We start from the raw sequence: 24,118 nt of genomic DNA on the forward strand, positions 1-24,118 counted from the left end.
TTACATTTGTGGCAAACCAATTTACTATTCCAGGAAGTACACTGGATCAGGATGACCTGCTGTAGAAATTTACTAGAAACAGTCACTAGTGTCACCAGAGCACTCTGCAATACTGATGAAGATATCAATGCACTGGTTACAGAAGAGGGTTATTATGGAGACTCTTACCTCTTATTGATGGGCTTCTCATCCTTCTCGTAGGGCTTGACAAACCACTTGCCAATACGGACAAAGCTGCGGTTCATGAGGCAACGCTCCAGCAAGTTGTGGACAGCTTTGAACAGGAGTGTGCGGCATTCATAGGACAAGCCGCTCTCCCACTCGCCATCCTCTTCACCTGAGCCAGGGAGAGAGAAAAGACAGTCAGATACCTGCTGAATGCTCCATCAACATCACAACTTTAAACAAAAACTCAAGGATTGGTGGTGTTGCCTATTGCCATGGGTTCAAACACTTCAGAAAAAAAGATTTGGTGGAAATGTTTGACCATCTGCCAATGTTTACAATAAAACAACACATTATGCAAGCATGTAAATAATATGTTAAAGGGAAACTCCACTCAAAAACAGCAGTCAAGCTTTAGAGATATTTGACATTCAAAAAGCAAAGTGTCACCACCCACATCATCATGAAGATGCAAAATGCATCATATCCAAAATATCATTTTTGAGTGGAGTTTCCCTTTAAGCTTTCATGATGAACTGTTGTTGCAACAGTTTGACGGGTGGTGGGGATACAAAAGGGAATTTCGCCTGACTAGTATTGGATAGATAAACAAAAATGTTGGCTTTGTTTTGTCAGTGGCTACTGTAACAGGAGCTGTGACCCCAATGAAAAAGCAGATGGGAGATATTATGATTTATGCATTCATCTGACTGGTATCGTGATGCGCAAACCCATTCCCAACAATAGGCAGAACTCAAAACTGTAGGCCCAACATGTAAACTACTTGCAGCTTTTGGTAATGAAAGATGCAGTCAGTCATTGAAGTGTGTCAGGCTGTGGACTACCGTGGGTCCTCAACTGAGCAGTGTCTCTTCCCATTCACATGACACTGGCAGCCTCTCTCCCAAGAGTCAACTGAGAGTTTATCCTAACTCCAATGCCATGTGAGCCACTAACATCCCTTCCCGTGGCAGAGGCAAGCCCTTACTTGACAGCTCGTGGTGGATGAGTTCGGCGAAGCTGGGGTCGTCCCCCCACCAGAAGAGCCAGAGCTCACGGCGCCCCGGGGTGTGGTGCCTCCGCCACACGCTTAGCACGTCGGCCGCCAGGCACCGGCTGAAGCTGCACAGGATGGGGTCCTCCTCCGTCACGGGGAACAGGATGGGTGAGGAAGTGGGTCCCTGCCACACAAAACGTCGCCATTTTATCCCAGTCAGGTCAGCCTGGGGGACAGGGTAAGAAAAGAGAGAGCTGAGACAGAGGCACAATCCCAAATGGACACCACACCCTATGGACTTGTAGAGATCTGAGAGGATTTGACAGGTGCAACTAATATGGTAATAGCTCCACCTCGACCCTCTGATAAGCTAGGTGGAAGTTTCACCATATTGCTTATACCAACCAAATCCTTTCAGATCTCCAAAAGTGCATTGTGCATAGGGTCTATTTGTGATTGGCCCAGAGACAGAGGCTGCAAGCCGGCTGAATGCAAAGCAGAGCAGTAGCAGCCTGACAACTTTAACAGCTGCTCTATCCAATCAGTGTGAAGCACCTCCAAATACAAAACGTAAAGGAATGCACCAGTTCCTTCTGTGCAACCTAACCTTCCAACTCATTAGTTTTTAGGGTTCAAAGGGTGGGAAACCCCTTTCTATCAAAGTATTTAGTGCTAATGGACATTACCTAGAAGATTCAATATAGAATACCTTCGAATGCTATGCAACACATTTGCCAGAAAAATAATATAGAACCAATTCAAAATATGACAAGACATTTCTTATATCCTAGTTTCAATAAAATAGGCAGTTACAGAATCATTAAAACGATTGGCCAGTAGACCCTCAGTCTAATAGCTATAACTAGTAGCCTATACTTTATATAAATGTACACTTATCTGGGTACCCTGCTGAAAGTTCTATCCATAAGGGAGGACCACATAATACTACAATGAGGAAGTGTGAAACTCAGTAGCTTCGTGAGTTGTAGTTGACAGTATTGGCAGGAATGCTCACTGAAGAAAACAATACTGTAGACATAGTCATAGGCTGACTCATGATATTGTTGGCCTAAAAAGTTAACCATAACTAGCTAGCCAAGCATAAAGTTGTAAACAAACGTTAATGTATGACTAGTTGCTAACTAGTTGGATAGATGCAATTGAAATCAAATATATAGCTAATGGTGCTGAGGTGAAGAGAATCATAAACAAATCACAATGACAGACAACCTCACAAAACAACCTGAACCTAGCAAGCCAGTTAGCCAACATTAGCTAGCTAGCGAAATGATAGCTAGGTAACTAAGTATTTTTGTGGTTGAATCTGGTGAACTTTAATTTCTATTAACTAACATCGTATCAACCAAGTATTAATGTTAGTTAGTTAAATTAGCTAGCTAACGTTAGCGCACTTGCAAAATTGCATTAGCCAGCAATCTAGAACAGGCCTTGACGCCTCCACAGTCAGCTGTAGTCAAGCGGTTTAGCTTGCTGACTGGCTAGCCAAAATGGCTTTCTGGCCTCAGTTTGAGCTAGCTAACGTTAGCATGCTAACAGTGAGTTTAATCACTTACCAGGCAAAATAGGTTGGAGTGGCAGTCCTCCAAACTCGCCCCGTTTGGTACAAAACATGAACTCATCCTCACAGCGTGGTTGAACAATCCATCGTCTCAGTTACTGAGAAGAGCAATATTTAGCTAAGTTTTAAGCTATTTGATCTGGATATTGAGTATTTACTAAACTACCTCATAAACTAATATGCTAACTGGCTAGTTATTTATACAACCGGTTGATGGCTAGCCACTACGCTAGCTTTAGCTAGCTAAACAATCTCGCTGTCTTGATAGCCAGCTAACGTTAGCTAGCTAGCTAACACAACTAGTTAGCTTTCTACGCTAACAAATTCGTCAACCCCACTTCGAGTCCGTTTTCTTACTTTACTTCACTATACGTTAAATGAAATATCTACACGAACCATACCACAACCTCCCATAAAGTGATCTACTAGTAATCTAAAACAATTTCAGAGCAAAGAAACTCTCCCCTCCCCCTGAGTTTCGTTAGCTAGCTAACATAGCCAAGTCAGACTAAATAAAACAGTTAGCTAACACCACCCTTCTATTCCCCATAGTCGCCGGAATCCGATAAAACTATAAAAACTTTCACAAAAATACTGAAATCATGATGTAAATGTCCAGTAAGGGTAAGCATTTGCGTTTACTGATTCTCGGGTCCTGCAGGTTTCCATTTGAATTCATGGATTGAATTCTTTAATGGCGGCCAGGAGGACAACTCTGCCTCCCAACTCCCATTGGCCAATGTGTGGTAATGGAAAAGAGCGTGTGTGTGTGTGTGTGGGGGGGGGACGACTATAACTGATGGCTCCTAGCTGAGTTTACTGATCAAAGCAATGAGATTTGTATAAGGCAAAAAACACACACACACACATATATATATATATATATATATATATATATATATATATATATATATAGAAATAGATGATAGATAAATATAAACAATATAAATCGGTTTTATAAATTACACTTACTACTATCAATAACATACATTGGCTATTTCTATATCAATTTTGTGTGCATCCAAGATATGGGTGATGCTGCCTACTAGAATATATGGGAAATATATGGGAAGGTGAGGTAGGGAATACCTGGGAGAATGCGATGAGAATGCTGACCTTGAGTTTGTCTGTCCAACAGGGAAACACTAATGTAGGAGCTCTGTGCTTCATGGAAATAGTAAAAACGGAACCTCTCATCCTGGCCCCAGGCAGTCCTGAGGCTGCACCTGAACATCGCAGGTAACCCTCCTCAAGACACATAGGCCTACTGCAAAAAAGCCCAACATGTCACCACAACTGGGCACAATGGGACATTTTTACTATATGTACTAAATGTTTGCATTTGTGCAAGTTTCCCCCCTGTTATTTTTCAGAGGATAATATGACATAAGGTAGAGCAAAATGGAAATAGAGGTTAAGGAGGGGGAATCATATCTCAGACATACACATAACTGTATGGGGAGCTCTGACAGAAGTTTGGCATACTTTCAACTCCAGCTGATGATGTGAGGGTATAATGTTAAATTTCCGGGGCATTCTCTAGATGTATTAATTCATATCCATCATAATTATTTTGGAGATTTCTGTTACAGCTATCATAATACATTTCTCAAATACTCCCCATACGATTTCAGGTGTAGAGTGACAGAGCACCCATTATTTTACGTTTGTCACGAGCGAAACTCTTCCATCCAATGTATATGAACATGAATACACAAAAATGACCACCCATACACAAAAATGTATGCACGCATGACTGTAAGTCGCTTTGGATAAAAGCGTCTGCTAAATGGCATATTATTATTATTATTATAAACATTGGGGCGAAGACCAATCCTGCACACTGTGCAGCTTGACCAAACTGTTTTCTGTTCCTTTGCTCCAGATTTCTGGGAAGTATTATCTCATATTTAAAGGGATACTTCACCCAAATTACAAAATGACATTGGTTTCCTTACCCTGTAAGCAGTCTATGGACAAGGTATGACAGCAATCCATACTTTGGTTTAGTTTCCCTGGGACTGTTTCCACATGCTAACGTTTTAGTATTTGTGTCACAAATCCCATTCAAGTCAGGGGACATGATGCGTGAAAAATGCTAAAATCGTTCCCATAACAAATGCTAAAACGTCAGCATGGAATCAGTGCCAGGGAAACTAAACCAAAAAAATGAATTGCTCTCATACCTTGTCCATAGACTGCTTACAGGGTAAGGACACCAATGTGCCCTTTACATTTAAGTCATTTATCAGAGGCTCTTATCCAGAGCGACTTACAGGAGCAATTAGGGTTAAGTGCCTTGCTCAAGGGCACAGACAGTCTTTTTTCACCTAGTCGGCACGGGAATTCAAATACCAAACAGAACATCAATACATCCAGTGTTTATCTAATAAAATCTCATAAAACCTTCAATACGTTGGAAAAAGCTAATGATAAGGATAAAATTGATTCATTTCACAAAATATCATATGGTTCATAATGAGTATAAAATCTAAAGTGACAGTATCACTGTTTTTATCTGGCAAAATCCAAAGTGCACCTAGTCATGCAGTACCACTTATCACCATGTGGCAACAGCACCGGTATGAGAAATGTATTTTTACAGAAGTTGGCAGAAGCCACCCTGTCTGGCTCTCAGACTGGATACTGCTGATTTAGAGAAGATAGTAGCATAGATTTACCACAGTGAAGAAGAGGACGTCAAATAATTTATAAATGAGGTTGTTGACGCTGGCAAATATTATTCAAGGAGAGCTGGTACAACAGGCTGGAATGCTGAGTTACTGACTTGAACTGGCCATATTTACTTTATGCCAAGGTTGGCCAGGCAGCATAATTTAATCTAGGCAGGATACGAACCAAATGACGTTTAACACGTTTTAAAGTCTAGGTCATAGTCCTGGGACTTTGTCACAGTAATCCTAGTCCCACTAAGCAATGGTACCATCCCAACAATTAAAAATACACTATGACAGAGTTATTATTCATTTTAGTGTGGTGCATATTGTTTACTATTATAGAGGATATGCATGTACTAATTTAGCTCTTACCCAACAACATTCTCTCCCATTCAGTTAGTGATTCAAACACTAAAAGTGAAAGAATGTAAAAAGTAAACATTAATTTTTATTGAGGCCCTCATGAATCGATCCATCATTGATATAGCACAGTAGATGCATCCCTTTTGTAAAATACTTAAGACATAAAGCTATGTTCAGAACCTCAGCTTATTGATACCCCTCCCAATCATATATATTTTCAATTAACAATAATTCATATGATTTCATTCTGAGCCAGGAGGCAATCTTCAAGAAATACTGTCAAATCTCCCAAGTGTACAGTGGAAGCAATTCATTCCTCATCAGCAATCGATCATCTAGCATGATGCACTTTGGATTATGTTTTATATACTGCACATTAGTGTGAATTGTCAGGTCACATTTGATACGTTTTTATCTCATTCCTTTTTTTGTGGTAGGATGGAGTAATAAAAAAAAAGTAAAATATCCAAAGTGATGCCCCATCTCGCTGGTCCAGTCCTGATAGGGGTCAGGATGCAGAGGTCAAGGGGACCTGAGGCAGTGGCTTAGTCTGCAGATCTCAGCTGCAGCACACTGGAGGTTAGAGCCTGAGGGAGACTTCAGGTAGTGATGGTGTGTGTAGAAGTGACATTTTGAGTTTCATTGTCTCTAGTGTCCTTATCTTAAAAAATAAAACATTAAAATTATCAACAAAGAAACAAAATCCTCTAAGATGAGCTGCTGGTCATAGGTTCATGCGTAGATGCCCGGGCCTCTTGGCCATGACAGGGTAGGCCTGTTGTTTGAACTGGGACAGGTTGGCCCCCGTAGGCTGGCGGATGGGCAGGGGGGCTGAGGCCTCAGAGCTGGCCTGCACATCCATCTGTTCTGGGGTTGACACCTCCATGACCTGCTCCTGGGGCGACTGGAGACAGAGAGAGGATCCGCCGGGCATCAAAGGGCCTCGGGGCCACATGTCACTAGCAGAGAACTTGAGAGGGCTGAAAAGGAATAGGGGACATACCTTGACTATGTGGTGATGAGGCAAATTCAATGTTGTACAAGCTATATAGGAACAGCTGAAGTGGCTGAAATGACAGAATACCTGGCTGGTGTTCTTGGGCTACCCAAAAACCGTCGGGGTGAGCGGATTTTTGGCTCGAATGAGAACTTTTCCTTGACGTTTTCCAGTACTGATGGAGCAACATACGTAAAGCCCTGCAGAAGGAATGACAGAGGGGTTACTGTCACCAGTACTGCCTACAAATATAAAAGGAGAAATTAAGGTGAATTCTGTCATATCATGATTTTGTCTTATGAGCAAAATGAACACATGTACAATGTGATAAGACAGGTTCCGAATTTATGTGAAACATCACAGCCCAGTTGAAAAATATATGGCACATGGAAATCATAAGAGGGCGGTTTAGGGAGATAGGTGGGATGGACTGAGAGTAGCTGAGGGGTGGGTTTAAAAGCTCATGTTCTATAATAGTTTTAACTGAAAACGTCATGTATAAGTACTATCTAGATGTAATGTATATCCAAATATCAAATTACTTTATTTGTGCCATGTAAAAAAAAAAAAAAAAAGTGTAATGTGTGTAAAATGTACATGTAACAACAAAAGAAAAACCTTTAAACTAAGTTTATTTTTTTCCTCAGAAGAGGGCCTGGATGGGCCCCCCAAAATTAAAACATGTAATCTCTAACAAGATATGTAGCAGTCTTACCAGAAAGGCTTGGTTGGCGCTTTCACTGAGCGTGGAGTCGTCTGGGCTGTCTACTGGTGTCTGGCTGGTGAACTTGGAGTCAAACTGGCTCACGTCTTCAGCAGATTGCTATGGATAAAACAGATCAGGTATGTTACAGAGTCTAACGCCTTGGAGAGCTGGAAAGGTTGTCTAGAACAAACAGAAGCTCTTCTTCCACTTACCAGGAAAGGCTTGAAAGGAGCCTCCACTTTCCTGGCCAGGAGCTCTTCCCAGTTAATGTGTCGGAAGAAGGGATGAGCCTAAGGAAAGATCAGCAAAATAATTATTATAACAATAGCATTTTAATTTCAATACTTCCCTGTCCCCTCTCACTTTTGAACACTTTTTATTTAGGGTCATCTTCTGTTGTATTGTGATCAAAGGCTTGAGACAGAAAGTGTCGCTTGCCAGAATGGGGTAGAATCTCAAACTCTCCTGCCCTCTACATTCTCAAGGTTGAGGTCACATTTGTCTTGGCAGCATCAAGTCACTCCTTCTCTTGTTCTCACCTGCACCTCTGTAGCATCTCCAGCCACTGCTCCAAGTCTTGACGAGGCATTTCTCTTCAGCAGCTTAAAATCAAGAACAAGGAAAAGTATAAATACTTATGCGATTACCAAAATGAAAATAAAAAGGTAAAATATGTTAAACAAATAGTTACCCTTTTCAGGAGATCTCTGGCTTCTTGTGTGAGGTAGGGTGGGAGGTTCAGCTTACATTTTAAGATTTTGTCAATGGTCTTCTTCCTGTTTTCACCAGTGAAGGGTGGCTACATTTGAAGAACAAAATAATAACCTTGGGTCAACACTAGGGCTGTGGCGGACACAAAATGTAGTCAGCCGGTGATTGTCAAGCAAATGTCGGTCTCACGGTGACCGTTAATTAACAAACACATTTAGCATCTCCTGGCTTCCACACATAGCCTACAAGCCACTGATGCAGACCTTTGGAACATCTACATTTTAAAAAGTCGAATAAATCCATGTAATATAGCCTACACCTACACCTTTTAGACAGGTTTAAAGACGCATGATATGAAGAAAATGTAGTCTACTTCAGAAGAAAATAATAGCATACTGAGTTGTCCTTATGTTAGGTCCTGATGTGGCTATGCCAAATGGCTGTGGGCTACACTAGTTCATTTAGCAGACAAGATATGCTTAGAATTCCGTGGCATTATTTTATATTATGAATAATACAATTGAACAAAGCTGAATAAAATATAAATATTTTCTCCAAACGATTTGAGGGAGTGTGCGCACATGCGGCTATTCTGTGTTGAGCGGTTAACAAAGAAATACTCCTATATGCTTAATTTAGAGTTATTAATGTAACTTCAGTTGTTCTACAAACGTTGGGCTGTATGTTTTGATTTTTAATACATTGTAAGGCTGCATGATGAGACTAATTATGATTTGAAAAAAGTCGCTTGAAAGGCATGAGCTCTGCTTTGTTCTTTGCACAGGCTGTACACACTCCTATAGTCTCTCATTCACAATTTGACAAGCACTTGATAATGCCTCGAATTTCGCGGCATCCCCTTTGTGGCCATAATGCACCCAAAAAAATCCATGCCTATTGCGGCCCGGAGTGCTGCGTTGTGCCCTTCTCCCTGAGTTCTGCGCAATCCGAAGCGCCTCTCACTCACGTGATCGGGTCTTTCTCACAGGCTACAAGTGAAGACAGACACATCGGGGACGCAACTGGGCGCGTCCTTATCCAATTCCGAGGTGCATATTGAAGATATTGGAAGAACTGTCCACATTCCCTTTGTCAGCCAACAACATGAGTAGTCCTAACGAACAGCAAAAGCACTAGCCTATGTCAATCTACTATCCCCCATAGTGGTCCTCAGTAGCTCAGCTGGTAGAGCACGGGTAGTGGGTTCGATCCCCGGGACCACCCATACACACACAAAAAAATAAAATAATGTATGCACGCATGACTGTAAGTCGCTTTGGATAAAAGCGTCTGCTAAATGGCATATTATTATTATTATAGTACAAAAGTCGACCTATTCTATTCTGTGCGAGAAATACATATTCCAAACATAGTCTGGGACAGTTGTGTTGTGCAATAGATCCCAAATTAATACAACCACTAGCATAAAATGTTGATATACTATTAGGCTATTTCTTCACATTATAAAGTGCAGCAATGCACACATTAGTGGGAAAACACCATTATCAAAAGTGACCGCAAATGCGATTATGCATGTAATGCTTTTATTATGAAGGTGCATTTTTATGGTGACAATTATCTTCCCCAAACTTCAAACTCACGTGCTGCTTATGTATGCCAGTTAGGATCTAAACCCCTTGTACAGCGGATTAATGTGCTTAATTTTAAGAAGTTATTTGGCCACTTTAGTTGTGATACGAACCTTATCAAAACATATAGGCCTATGGGCTAGGCTACATGAGGTGTGTGACTCTGATTAGAAAAAGTCGCAAAAAAAAGGCAGTTTCTTATGCTGGGCAAAATTCACAAGTGATAGGCTAATATTCTCACCCATCAGACTATTCTTGATTTAATCGTCTTTACATATACTAAATAATATGTGTGAAATTTGTTTTGATTTAGAATGGACCATTATCATGCGCCTGTCTCGAAACAGGGGCAGCGGGAAGAAATACATTTAATCTATGCACTTAAATAGCAAATAGAGGACACTTTTCCTGTGGTTCATTTTCATACCAGCCAGGTAGGTTATACTCCTGTTGTAAAGATAAACAATGTGCTTAATATTAGGAAAGTTGAGAAATACAGTGGGGGAAAAAAGTATTTAGTCAACCACCAATTGTGCAAGTTCTCCCACTTAAAAAGATGAGAGAGGCCTGTAATTTTCATCATAGGTACACGTCAACTATGACAGACAAATTGAGAAGAAAAAAATCCAGAAAATCACATTGTAGGATTTTTAATGAATTTATTTGCAAATTATGGTGGAAAATAAGTATTTGGTCACCTACAGACAAGATTTCTGGCTCTCACAGACCTGTAACTTCTTCTTTAAGAGGCTCCTCTGTCCTCCACTCGTTACCTGTATTAATGGCACCTGTTTGAACTTGTTATCAGTATAAAAGACACCTGTCCACAACCTCAAACAGTCACACTCCAAACTCCACTATGGCCAAGACCAAAGAGCTGTCAAAGGACACCAGAAACAAAATTGTAGACCTGCACCAGGCTGGGAAGACTGAATCTGCAATAGGTAAGCAGCTTGGTTTGAAGAAATCAACTGTGGGAGCAATTATTAGGAAATGGAAGACATATAAGACCACTGATAATCTCCCTCGATCTGGGGCTCCACGCAAGATCTTACCCCGTGGGGTCAAAATGATCACAAGAACGGAGCGCAAAAATCCCAGAACCACACGGGGGGACCTAGTGAATGACCTGCAGAGAGCTGGGACCAAAGTAACAAAGCCTACCATCAGTAACACACTACGCCGCCAGGGACTCAAATCCTGCAGTGCCAGACGTGTCCCCCTGCTTAAGCCAGTACATGTCCAGGCCCGTCTGAAGTTTGCTAGAGTGCATTTGGATGATCCAGAAGAGGATTGGGAGAATGTCATATGGTCAGATGAAACCAAAATATAACTTTTTGGTAAAAACTCAACTCGTCGTGTTTGGAGGACAAAGAATGCTGAGTTCCATCCAAAGAACACCATACCTACTGTGAAGCATGGGGGTGGAAACATCATGCTTTGGGGCTGTTTTTCTGCAAAGGGACCAGGACGACTGATCCGTGTAAAGGAAAGAATGAATGGGGCCATGTATCGTGAGATTTTGAGTGAAAACCTCCTTCCATCAGCAAGGGCATTGAAGATGAAACGTGGCTGGGTCTTTCAGCATGACAATGATCCCAAACACACCGCCCGGGCAACGAAGGAGTGGCTTCGTAAGAAGCATTTCAAGGTCCTGGAGTGGCCTAGCCAGTCTCCAGATCTCAACCCCATAGAAAATCTTTGGAGGGAGTTGAAAGTCCGTGTTGCCCAGCGACAGCCCCAAAACATCACTGCTCTAGAGGAGATCTGCATGGAGGAATGGGCCAAAATAACAGCAACAGTGTGTGAAAACCTTGTGAAGACTTACAGAAAACGTTTGACCTGTGTCATTGCCAACAAAGGGTATATAACAAAGTATTGAGAAACTTTTGTTATTGACCAAATACTTATTTTCCACCATAATTTGCAAATAAATTCATTAAAAATCCTACAATGTGATTTTCTGGATTTCTTTTCCTCATTTTGTCTGTCATAGTTGACGTGTACCTATGATGAAAATTACAGGCCTCTCATCTTTTTAAGTGGGAGAACTTGCACAATTGGTGGCTGACTAAATACTTTTTTTCCCCCACTGTAAATATAGTAGGCCTAGCCTATAGAAAGCTGATGGGATCCTCCTCTTTTTAGTAGAGGCCATCACTCTGTTTTCTCACGCAATTGCATAGCCTATAGAAATGTTGCACAACATGAGCTCATGGGCTCTCATGAAGTGTTTGATTGACCATCAGCAGCATCAGAGCTTGGAGAAGCCTAATTACCGTGACTAAACGTCACATGGTATTTGACTGCCTTCATGACTCGTGACCATCAGTGTGGCGGTAATATGGTCACCGCAAAAACTAGTCAACACTGCTTGATTGTAACAGAAGTTGTTGTATTCCCACGTCATTATAAACAGGAGCCTATGAAATACGTTTTTCACTCACCGCTCCAGTCAGCATGTCGTACATAAGTGCTCCGAGACTCCACCAGTCCACTGCTCTGTTGTGTCCACTTCTCATCAGGATCTCTGGAGCCCTGACACAACAACATCAACATTTTCATCATCATTTCATGAAAGACTGAGGCAGTCAATTGATAAACAATAGCACAGCTTTCAACAGATTTACATGAACAACAGGTGGTGTGTATTTTAAAAAGTGTGACTTACATGTACTCTATGGTGCCACAGAAAGTATGAGTGACTGTGCCGCCGTGAATGGACTCTTTACACAGCCCAAAGTCAGTTAGTTTCACATGGCCTGGAAAAACACACAACACAGAAACAATTCAGTCAATTTCACTTTGAGGTGGACATGCAGAACATTTAGAAAATTACATTTCCTGCTGAATAATCTTATGTGTAATAGTGATAGGGGGAAATAATGTAGTTACATATCGCAATATTATTTTTTGATTATATTATACCAATATTTGACTCTAATTATCAATTTATATTTGTATTTGTTTGCTACGGTAGGTAGCGTTAGCTAGCGCTAGTCAGCTCTACCTGCACCAAAACTCTGGTGTTTTTCATCCTATAGCTTGTTCTCCATCTTTTTAAATAGTGAGCCAACATATTTTCAGCATTTATTTCCATGTCTGATCAAAATCGTTTTCTCATGTCCTCTCGTGTCTCAGCAGCAGACTTATAGTGAGCAATATTTTTGGAACATCAAATCGCAGTATCGAATCGCAATACATATACAATCGTGAGAATCGCAATACATATAGTATCAGCACCTAAGTATCGTGATAATATCGTATCATGAGGTCCCTGGCAATTCCCAGCCCTAATGTCTAACATGAAGCACATATACACTACCAGTGAAAAGTTTGGACACACCTACTCATTCAAGGGATTTCCTTTATTTTTACTATTTTTTACATTGTAGAATAATAGTGAAGATGTCAAAACTATGAAATAACATATGGAATCATGTACAGTGAGGTAAAAAAGTATTTGATCCCCTGCTGATTTTGTACGTTTGCCCACTGACAAAGAAATGATCAGTCTATAATTTTAAATGGTAGGTTTATTTGAACAGTGAGAGACAGAATAACAACAAAAAAATCCAGAAAAACGCATGTCAAGAATGTTATAAATTGATTTGCATTTTAATGAGGGAAATAAGTATTTGACCCCCTCTCAATCAGAAAGATTTCTGGCTCCCAGGTGTCTTTTATACAAGTAATGAGCTGAGATTAGGAGCACACTCTTAATTGTGTAAATTGTAGACCTACACAAGGCTGGAATGGGCTATAAGGCCATCGCCAAGCAGCTTGGTGAGAAGGTGACAACAGTTGGAGCGATTATTCGCAAATGGAAGAAACACAAAATAACTGTCAATCTCCCTCTGCCTGGGGCTCCATGCAAGATCTCACCTCGTGGATTTGCAATGATCATGAGAATGTTGAGGAATCAGCCCAGAACTACACAGGAGGATCTTGTCAATGATCTCAAGGCAGCTGGGACCATAGTCACCAAGAAAACAATTAGTAACACACTAAGCCGTGAAGGACTGAAATCCTGCAGCGCCCGCAAGGTCCCCCTGCTCAAGAAAGCACATATACAGGCCCGTCTGAAGTTTGCCAATGAACATCTGAATGATTCAGAGGAGAACTGGGAGAAAGTGTTGTGGTCAGATGAGACCAAAATCGAGGTCTTTGGCATCAACTCAAATCGCTGTGTTTGGAGGAGGAGGAATGCTGTCTATGACCCCAAGAACACCATCCCCACCGTCAAACATGGAGGTGGAAACATTATGCTTTGGGGGTGTTTTTCTGCTAAGGGGACAGGACAACTTCACTGCATAAAAGGGACGATGGACGGGGCCATGTCCTGTCAAATCTTGGGTGAGAACCTCCTTCCCTCAGCCAGGGCATTGGAAATGGGTCGTGGATGGGTATTCCAGCATGACAATGACCCAAAACACACGGCCAAGGCAACAAAGGGGTGGCTCAAGAAGAAGCACATTAAGGTCCTGGAGTGGCCTAGCCAGTCTCCAGACCTTAATCCCATAGAAAATCTGTGGAGGGAGCTGAAGGTTCCATTGCCAAACGTCAGCCTCGAAACCTTAATGACTTGGAGAAGATCTGCAAAGAGGAGTGGGACAAAATCCCTCCTGAGATGTGTACAAACCTGGTGGCCAACTACAAGAAACGTCTGACCTCTGTGATTGCCAACAAGGGTTTTGCCACCAAGTACTAAGTCATGTTTTGCAGAGGGGTCAAATACTTATTTCCCTCATTAAAATGCAAATCAATTTATAAAATTTTTGACATGCGTTCAAATAAACCTACCATTAAAATTATAGACTGATCATGTCTTTGTCAGTGGGCAAACGTACAAAATCAGCAGGGGATCAATACTACCTTGTATCAACAAAACTGAATGGCTGAACCCCATTAAGATGGAAAGAAATTCCACAAATTAACTTTTAAGAAGGCACAGCTGTTAATTGAAATGCATTCCAGGTGACTACCTCATGAAGCTGGTTGAGAGAATGTCAAGAGTGTGCAAAGCTGTCATCAAGGCAAAGGGTGGCTATTTTAACAATCTCAAATATATTTTGATTTGTTTAACACTTTTTTGGTTACTACATGATTACATGTGTTATTTCATAGCTTTGATGTCTTCACTATTATTCTACAATGTAGAAAATAGTAAAAAATAAATAAAAACCCTTGAATGAGTAGGTGTGAACAAACTTTTGACTGGTACTGTACATGCACAAATGTAGATATATTTACAGCTAATGTAGCATCAAACGCTGTCTGACTTGCAGTGCACATGATTGGAACTCAGGACATCTGTTGTGACATCCTTACCCAGCACCAGCATTACCTTGGTTGTTAAGCATGATGTTTTCAGGCTTCAGGTCTCTATAGATGATGCCTTTCTGGTGCAGATGGCCCAGAGCCATGGAGATTTCTGCCAGGTAAAAGCTGCAGATAAGAAAGAAACCACATTTACATTGTATATACCCACTATATTGATTTTTACTAAATTATTTTCTGTGCCACAGCCAACACCTGGTAACCTAATCTTCAGTTTACTGCTTTTGTAAATTGCATTTTCCCTTTCACCAACTAACATACTGGTGTAGGTTATTCCAAAGACGTGTCTTAGTACAGTGGATGTAAGAAAACTGACACTGGTATGACTACATTGCCTTTCGTCATCTCTACTCACCAGGCTGTGTCTTCCATAAAAATCCCCTCTCTTTCCAGTTGCATAAACAGCTCTCCACCTGAAAATTACAACAAAATGAATTAAAACTGAAACAGACACAATAATTGTAGTGTTGTACAAATGAACAAAGTAATTGTGGGGAGACTACACCAAATTAACTCTTTCACCAATTTAATTTTGAATCCTGAAATTGATTGAATTTCACATACCATAGTGTGCATTCTTGTCCAACTCTAGAGGTGCACAGACAGGAAGGGATGGTAGACAGGATGTAGGCACTACTACATACATTATGGTTAGATGCAATGAGCAGAGGAGGCTCATTAAGGTGTTGATGTAAAGTATGCAAAGGCCAACGTCCTGTGTGTGAAAACCAATTCAGATGATTTGAATAATAATTTTGGTGAAACCATCCTTTGGTCTCAGAATAAGAGAAACCATCTGCATGACTGGGACTGCTCATGTGTAAAGAGATTCAGTCTGACTCCCCAGCAACTCTTGGGCAACAGGAAGAGTGTGGAAAGAATGGATGGTTGTTTATCTTCGGGTGAATAGGTTATTTGGTGTAACTGCCTGTGTGACCCCTGATTTACTGACCGCTGAGGTACTCCAGGATGAGGTACAGCTTTCCCCCCGTCTGGAAGGCGTAGATGAGATCCACGATGAAAGGATGCTTCACTTCCTCCAGGATGTTCCTCTCCGCCTTGGTGTGGGCCGTGTCCTTAGCGTTGCGTACAATCATAGCCTGAGAGGCCCCAAAACATGAATGACCATTATTCATGCTAATACCGCTAGTCTGCCATTTCAAAAGCCACATGATAAAATACATTTAATTATCAGTTCAAGACGCCACTGTCAAGAATGCACTAACATTGAACTCAGTGTTGCTGAGAACATTTGTGTTTGAAATTAAGCAATTGGCTTTTCTGTGCATTTTTGTAGCATAGCTTGGTGGACAAATCTTGATGAAGTGGTATGTGACTGCATCTGTCATTAAAGTCCCTTTCACTGATCAAGCAAAAGCACTGTATCTATTGTGCAACATCTAATGGACTGAGACAGCTTCTTAATGCCAAGACTGCAGCAGCGAAGATGGCAAACTACCAACAAGACCATACCCACCAACAGACTTCAAGGAAAGCCAATATTCGCAGACAGAAGCAACATAAAACAATGTTTATTTGTCATATTTACTAAGTTTGAGACAAAATTGAGAGAAGATGGATATGCATGCTGCCAATGATGTACTAAATATAAATAAATGTGTGTTTGAATATTGTTTTTAGGTACCTTCTTTAAAACCTTCATGGCAAATATCTTCCCCGATGCCGCTCCAGCAACTTTTCGAACTTGAAAAACCTAAAAAAGAAGAAGAAAGGGAGTAACCAGTTCAACACAATGGGCCAGGCCAAATAATGACAAGTGTGAGATGGAATTTGAATAAAACATCATAAAAGCCTATGAAAAAACATTTGAATAAGAGGAGGATGCATTTTCATGGCTCTCAGGGGAACAGTACCGTACCTTTCCATAACCGCCCTTTCCCAGCACCCGCAGCAGCTCAAAACACTCCGGCCTGATGTTCTCTGTTCCTTGGTTGACGTTGTCCTCAGATATCTCTATCTTCTCACAGTCGTCCATATTGCTGGGGAAATAAGTAATGTAACTATATGCTCACTTACAACACACTGACCGAAGCGCGGTACAATTTCTGTGACTGGTCAACAGAATGATTTAATCGACCAGGCCTTCATAATGCTAAGTGTCAACACTTACAATTCAAAGCCGCTGCACTGGTCCATGAAATCGTTGATCTGAGCCTATGACAGAAAATGTCAAAACAAATCTGCTTTATAACTGAAATCACTGCAGAGCCATAGAACAGCAGTAGCATCTCATTAGATTCAACAGGAATATTGATTATTTTATAAGTGTTCAATCTTGACTACAAGATGGAAGGACATCAACTGAAATCAATGCAATGTTAGCTAAAACATTTACTCAACATAGTCCAACATGCAAGAGTATATCATCATGTGTAAGCAGGTTAAATTCAAATATGTTTTGTTACCATTTATTTCAAAACCCTGGATAGTAAATCTAGAGCTGTAGACTGCTTTTAAAAAATCTTGACAGCCTTGGAATTGACCCCTAATTTACATGTATTTTGTCATAAATGTTTACAAATCTTTATGGAGGTAAATATTTTACAGCCAAAAAACATGTAACATGATATGATATTTAGTGTTTCCCAAAAGGCACTGAACTTGAGATGTTCAATAGAGTACGAAATGTTTACGCAACAGTTGTCATTCTTGGTAGCTAACTGTCAGCGCATGAATACAGTTCGTTCATACCATGTAAGCATGGCCGTATACAGCCAAATCACTAGCTAGTTATCACAAATTGTTCAGATAGACCTATCAAAACGGTGCATGTCCACTATAACCCATCATCAAATCTTGTCCAAATTGGGATCTGCCTGTGTGTCCACATAAGGACCTCCAGTCCATATTGTTCCAAACTGCAGAAGTGTCAAAATAAGCTGTTGCACACCAGCAACCAAATAACGCTTGCCTTTGCTGCAGTGACTGTCTAGCAAGCTTGAAAATATAATATTCAATTATTAGTATAAAGCATTAAGTATGCAAATGTTTTAATTAAATGTATAACAACTATCTCGTAACAGCTGAGAACAAGTGACAGCTCATGAGTTAGCTGGCTGATCTGTGGCTAGCTAATGTTAGAAGGCTAGCTGGTAGCGTTGTCAAAATTGGGCCTAATGCATTAGCAACAAACCAAGACGACAGGCCTGGCTATAGCAAACTAGCTAGCATGGCTATTAACAGTTATATCGAATCCTCGTGCAACAACACCCGACAGAATCGAGAAAATTACCTCCTCGAGCTCATCGTCGGAGACATTTTCCTCCGGCTGATCCAAATCGATGTCGAATACACCCGCCATCGCTGCTTTCGTTCAGGTTCAGTCCGTGAGAATAGCTCGCGCTCTCCGCCTCATGGACAAACACACATCGGCGCCGCCATAACCGGCTACTACACAGAGCATGCGCACCACACAACCAACCAAGTGAAGCGCCGACCTTGATCGATTTGTTGCAGGAAACGCGGCGAGCTTCAAACCAGACTGGAATCCAAATATGAAACTGTCATTGACAGTTGGAGGAGGGTGCACCCGATAGCTAGATTGATTTTATTTGTGTATCTAGCAAGCTTATTTTCCACACATGATCAGTGAACATTTAGGCTAACATACTTGTAAACAACAGATTTTGCAAGCAGGAATAACAATGTCCATCGTGACAGTACAACTTGGACAATGTGGCAACCAGGTAGGCCAAGACAAGAGTTGTGAGAGGTGATCAGCAATGATGCAAATGATACGCAAAGAAACGTTTACAGTGAATACAGCAGGGAGCGGTTCTTCAATGAGACTGCCAATAGAGGTAGGTTAGCTATTCCTAATGATAATAAGCTGGTGCTCCTCTTCTAACATGTAAACTCAACAAATGTGTATTTAACATTTAATGTTGTCTTTGGAACCCAAAGTAATCTCACAGAGTATTGCAAAGGCTGCCAAATCTGGGAAGTGGAGATATGGGGACCATTCACACTTCAGTCAGAAACAGGGATCTGGAAACAACTGGGCAAATGGGTAGTTTATGGGCTGGCCACCTTGTAATTATAAAGGCTCTGAGTTTTTCATGACCACATGACATTATAGGAAAAACTGGTCAGGTGACATCATGTGGTTAGGAAAAACTCTGTGCCCCACAGCAGTGTCCATAGCACTGTAATATGACAACACTGTGTTTTCCTTTCTTTGTGTCTGGATACTGTGTCCATGGACCACGTCATGAGGAGTTGGTGGTGGACATCGTGAGGAGAAAGGTGGAGCGCTGTGACCGTCTGGCAGGAATCATGGCCATGATGAGTGTGGCGGGGGGCACAGGGTCAGGGGTGGTAACATATGCCACTCAGTGTCTCCGGGATGCCTACCCAAACTCCTTCATCCTCAACCACCTGACATGGCCCTATGACACTGGAGAGGTAAGAGGCTTGCTTCAGCACCTGGAAAACATCACAGATCTGGCAGATAAAGGCCTACCATTTATGTTTTACAATATAGACATATTTCCTATGGAATAAGCATTAGATTTTTAAATTTTTGTCATTTAGTAGACGCGCTTATTCAGAGCGACTTAAAATTAGTGCATTCATCTTAAGATAGCTAGGTGAGACAACCACATTTCCAAAGTAGAAATTACAAAGAAATTACAAGAATATAATTTCTGAAGGCAGAAACAACATCATCATCAGTACTCTTTGAATGACCAGTTTTACCTAATTGCTATTTTGTGTTTTCCTTTGAAGGTGATTGTTCAGAACTACAACTCTGTGCTCACGCTGTCACACCTCTACCAGCTCTCAGATGCCATCCTGGTGCACAAGATCTGCGCCCAGCCTATGAATATCAAACACATATCATTCAGTGACGTCAACAAAGTCATCGCCCACCAGCTAGGGAGTGTTCTGCAGCCTGCACTCACTGGTGACTCCCATGGTGTCTACAATAGAAACCCCATAGGTGAGCATTTACATTTGACATTTTACTCATTTAGCAGACGCTCTTATCCAGAGCGACTTACAGTTAGTGAGTGCATACATTTTTTCATACTGGCCCCCCGTGGGAATCGAACCCACAACCCTGGCGTTGCAAGCGCCATGCTCTATCAACTGAGCTACACGGGACCTGTGCAGCATCAACACTGTACTGTAACAACACACATTCTGTACATATACAAACGTAAACCTATGCCCCTATTCAAATGTATTAGCAGAAACAAACCAGTGTCAAAGTCTTGAAGTTGCATATCACACACTGTGCACTGTGTTTCCAGGTGAACTGATAAGCGGCCTGGTGTGTCACCCAGAGTACAAGTTGCTCAGCGTCTGCAACATTCCCCAGGTGTCCAGCTCCTCCATGGCTTACAGCGTGTTCACCTGGTCGGGCCTGCTCAAACACCTACGTCAGATGCTCATTGCCAAAGCCAAAATGGTCACTGCATTGGTCAGAAATGAGTGCTGTACTAGTCTTGAACACTAGGGGGCAGCTTTGCCTAACTGTTAAATTAATAACTGTGAAATTCCAAAACAATTGATGTCCCCATGCAACTCAACTGTTTACTGTTCCATGTCCAGATATTCATGTTAATGCTCTGAGGACTATTATTTTTCAGGCATCAACTGGCAGTTGCGAGCCCCCTCTCTCCAGCCTGAAGGGGTAGAGAGGACCAAGAGTCACAGACGACCAGGCTTCAACACCTCCCTGGCCAACCTGCTCATACTGCGGGGGAAGGATGTGAACAGTGCAGAGATAGGTAAGAGACCAGTACATAGGTGTCTAACTACTATGGGACAATAAACATTAATACAAATACTGGTTGTTTCTATTCATTCTAGAATCCAACACTCCTTTTGAATGTTTTTATATCTATAGGTGGATTTCAGGATCCGACCCTATATACCCCCTTGCTTCCAACAGATGAGACTTTCAGCATGTGGAAAACTCCAGTCCCCTTTAACAAGTATGAGAAGTCTGCTACACTGGTCAGCAACAGCCAGGCTCTGCTGAGGCCTCTGGACAACATGATGGGGAAAGCCTGGAACATGTTTGCTTCCAGGTACGGTTAGATACATAATGTAAAAAATAAACAAACATGCATGCACTTATATTGACGTTTTCCAACAGGATGAGTCATTGTCGATCATTGCAAAAAATTGGTAATGGAAGACTTCTACTGATCTAAACTGCCTCATTCCCAGGTTATTGGGTTTCCACATATTGATGTGGTGTCTTTGCTTCCACAGGGCCTACATTCATCAGTACACTAAGTTTGGAATCTCAGAGGTAGATTTCCTTGTTAGCTTCACATCTCTTGAACAGGTCATCTCTAGCTACTGTCTGCTTTGGACCAGTAAGATACTGTTTGGATATGACTAAAACTGGCATTCAATCCGACCGCAGATTTGGACAATGCACTTTAAAGGTAATTATCGATTGAGCTAACATATGCAGCGTTCAGGAAAAAGAGGTTGATGTAACTGAGAATATTGTGAAGGACTTCCTTCTTACAGCGCTGCAGATTCCACTCGAGGCTAACTCGAACGTGTATACCGTTTCGGACAAAGAGGACAGAAATACGAGCGTCCAATCGTTGCCAAATTTGCTTTTTTTAAGGATAAAGCAATGGTTAAAAGCCTAGGTAAAAGACTTGCTGGCACGAAAATAGGCATGAATGATCAGTTTCCGAGGGAGATTGCAGAAAGGCGCAAAGTTCTGTATCCAATCTTCAAGGAAAATAGATTAAAAGGGAAACGTGTTGCACTCGTTGTCGATAAACTGTATATTGACAACCAAATGTTCCGAGACACAAAGATTACTCCATGGCTATTCTGAAAGTTCTAATAGAGGAGTCGAATAATGGAACACCCAATACTAGCCATGATAGGGATTGTAATATTAAAGAACATGTATAGTATTTCATAAAAGGATAAGACGATATAACAAGAAAAGATAATAAGCATAATAATACATCTTCAAATACAACTCATTAGAACATTGCATTTTTGGCAGGCAATTGTTGTTTTGGCGGACGGTTGTTGTGGTTGGTCCTGTGTTCTCTCTGGCGTCCTTTCCCCCTTGCGGCAGGTGTGGGATGCAGGCACGCGCTCGGCCCCTATCCTCCGCAATCAGCCATGTGGAGTGCGTTTTTGTGTTTGGAAAAGTCTGGCGTTAAGTGAGTGAGAGGGGAAATGGTTGCATATCCCAGAGCCAACGGGTGTCTATGAGCAGGGGTTGTGAGAGGGAGCTTTCAATTTTGTGTAGATGAGGGATATACATTTTTAAATATAGTATACATCTAATCTATTTTTTATTGTCCTATCATGATGGAACGATCCCCAACCCTATATCCTGGACACCCACCTGAGCGACCCATACACCAAAGAGAAGTTCCCATCTGTTTTATGGACCTGCTGTGAATTGCCTATATGCAGCCTAAACAGAGAAATAAATGCGGTCAGAGACCTACTTGAACAGCACCGCCCCCTCAAGATTCTGAGCCTGCCTGGCAGGGTTGGTCCTACAAAGCCAGAGCCCCTGATGGGGGAGCATAATATACAAGGAAATTCTCAAAGCTGCTAATGAGAACCTTGAAGACCTTGGGGGGGCAGCATCTGTTGCGGGGGGGTTGGATCGCAGTGGTTGTTTGCTGAAGTGGTAGTTGCTTGTTAAAAATGTAATGTAATACAATGGCAATTCGGGTTATAGGTTAAAATCCTACGCATGAATACCGACATTATTACGCACATTAATTGATAATGATGGAAAATAAGATATGCAAGATATTTGAATCGATTTTTAAAAAATAGCTATATAAATATATTGAGGTGAGAGCATTGGAAATGCTTTTGGCGGTTGACCTGCTTCTGTTTTGTGGGTGGCACTATGTGATGTTTTCGATGGATGGGTCCTGGCCCCTTGGGGGCATAGGGATCCGGGGGGACAGGGGTGGTATGCTGATCACTGGGATGACGGCCCAACTTGGGATGGGGAGGGGTTTTAGCGGGGGAATTAGTGGAGAACAATTGGAGAGTTATTTAGTAACATTGCAAATATCATGGTATAGCTAAATGGACACTCAATCACTATGGTAGTTTTTTATTGATACATTTACAAACATATATGATGACAAATAGATTTGAAACTTGTATCTCATTATGGTATGTGGTGAAATAAGTATAGCCAGTTATAATTGTAATGGCTTAGCAGATAATAACAAAAGAATAACAATATTTACATGGCTCAAAGAGAAGGAATATAATATCTATTGTTTACAGGAAACCCATTCAACAACTGTAAATTAAGTTGCGTGGAAAAAGGAATGGGGGGGGGCGAAATATACTTCTCCCATGGGCTAAGAAACTCAAAAGGAGTGATGATATTAATTAACAATAATTTCGATCTGAATGTGCAAATTGTCCAAACAGATACGCAAGGTAGATGGATTATTTTAAATATGTTATTGGACCATAAACAGATATGGCTCATTAACCTTTACGGACCAAATAATGATGATCCACACTTCTTTGAAAATATATATATAATAAATTATCGACCTTGCAAGCAATTCAAGACTCTATTATTATGGTGGGAGATTATAATACCGTTTTAAATAGCTCAATGGACCGTAAAGGAAATCACACTACAAACAATCACCCTCATGCTCTTAAGGAAATCGTGAATGTCATGGATACATTAGAACTAGTAGATATATGGAGGCTTAAATATCCTGATCTTGTGAGATATACATGGCGGAGACTCAATCAAGCTAGTCGTCTTGACTACTTTCTTATGTCATTCTCGTTGGCACCAAAAGTTTAAAAAGTGTTGATAGGGGACATAATGCGGTCGGACCTTACTGCATTTCCACGTGGGCGAGGATATTGGAAATTTAATCAAAGCCTATTGGATGATAACTTGTTTTGAACTAGGACAGAGGAATTTATAACTGATTTTTTCCGACATAACATAGGTACAGCAAATCCCCTTATTG

At 41.3% G+C, this 24,118-nt stretch overlaps 2 protein-coding genes and 1 pseudogene across 3 annotated transcripts in view; 1 reads left to right on the top strand and 2 right to left on the bottom strand.

The window, feature by feature from the left end:
* The window catches only part of LOC311106298 (mediator of RNA polymerase II transcription subunit 13-like), a 30,121-nt gene extending 26,687 nt beyond the window's left edge, over positions 1 to 3,434 (bottom strand). The window contains exons 1-3 of the mRNA XM_084148601.1: positions 2,737 to 3,434; positions 1,154 to 1,388; positions 169 to 337 (exon numbers count right to left, since the gene is read on the bottom strand). Of these exons, the coding sequence (XP_084004727.1) occupies positions 169 to 337; positions 1,154 to 1,388; positions 2,737 to 2,802 (470 nt within the window). The 5' untranslated portion in view covers positions 2,803 to 3,434. The remainder of the gene's footprint in view (positions 1 to 168; positions 338 to 1,153; positions 1,389 to 2,736) is intronic.
* A 2,413-nt stretch (positions 3,435 to 5,847) lies between these two features.
* LOC311106018 (ribosomal protein S6 kinase beta-1-like) lies at positions 5,848 to 18,542 on the bottom strand. The gene is made up of 15 exons (XM_084148287.1): positions 18,379 to 18,542; positions 17,257 to 17,300; positions 17,005 to 17,125; positions 16,771 to 16,839; positions 16,078 to 16,225; positions 15,481 to 15,538; positions 15,133 to 15,233; positions 12,457 to 12,547; positions 12,233 to 12,323; positions 8,177 to 8,284; positions 8,025 to 8,087; positions 7,698 to 7,775; positions 7,495 to 7,602; positions 6,867 to 6,979; positions 5,848 to 6,762 (listed from the first exon to the last, which is right to left on the bottom strand). The coding sequence occupies exons 1-15, from the start codon at positions 18,445 to 18,447 to the stop codon at positions 6,507 to 6,509; spliced, it is 1,518 nt and encodes a 505-aa protein (XP_084004413.1). The 5' UTR covers positions 18,448 to 18,542; the 3' UTR covers positions 5,848 to 6,506.
* Positions 18,543 to 18,790: 248 nt separating this feature from the next.
* LOC311106179 (tubulin delta chain-like) lies at positions 18,791 to 21,504 on the top strand (annotated as a pseudogene). The gene is made up of 8 exons: positions 18,791 to 18,946; positions 19,023 to 19,155; positions 19,334 to 19,550; positions 19,875 to 20,088; positions 20,402 to 20,587; positions 20,741 to 20,881; positions 21,001 to 21,184; positions 21,372 to 21,504. The product of its transcript is annotated as a tubulin delta chain-like (transcript).
* The last annotated feature ends 2,614 nt before the right edge of the window (positions 21,505 to 24,118 follow it).

Source organism: Coregonus lavaretus (genome assembly GCF_964263955.1).
Source record: "Coregonus lavaretus genome assembly, chromosome: 30".
In the NCBI taxonomy this organism is placed as follows: Eukaryota; Metazoa; Chordata; class Actinopteri; order Salmoniformes; family Salmonidae; genus Coregonus; species Coregonus lavaretus.

Bases quoted from the DNA above. Each gene is read 5' to 3' on its own strand.
- LOC311106018 (XM_084148287.1), bottom strand. From the start codon at position 18,447: ATGGCGGGTGTATTCGACATCGATTTGGATCAGCCGGAGGAAAATGTC. The intron at 15,234-15,480 runs GTGAGTAGAGAT...TCTTATCTGCAG, and splicing joins TTTATGGAAGACACAGCCTG to CTTTTACCTGGCAGAAATCT. The intron at 6,763-6,866 runs GTATTCTGTCAT...ATTCCTTTTCAG, and splicing joins AGCCCAAGAACACCAGCCAG to CCCTCTCAAGTTCTCTGCTA.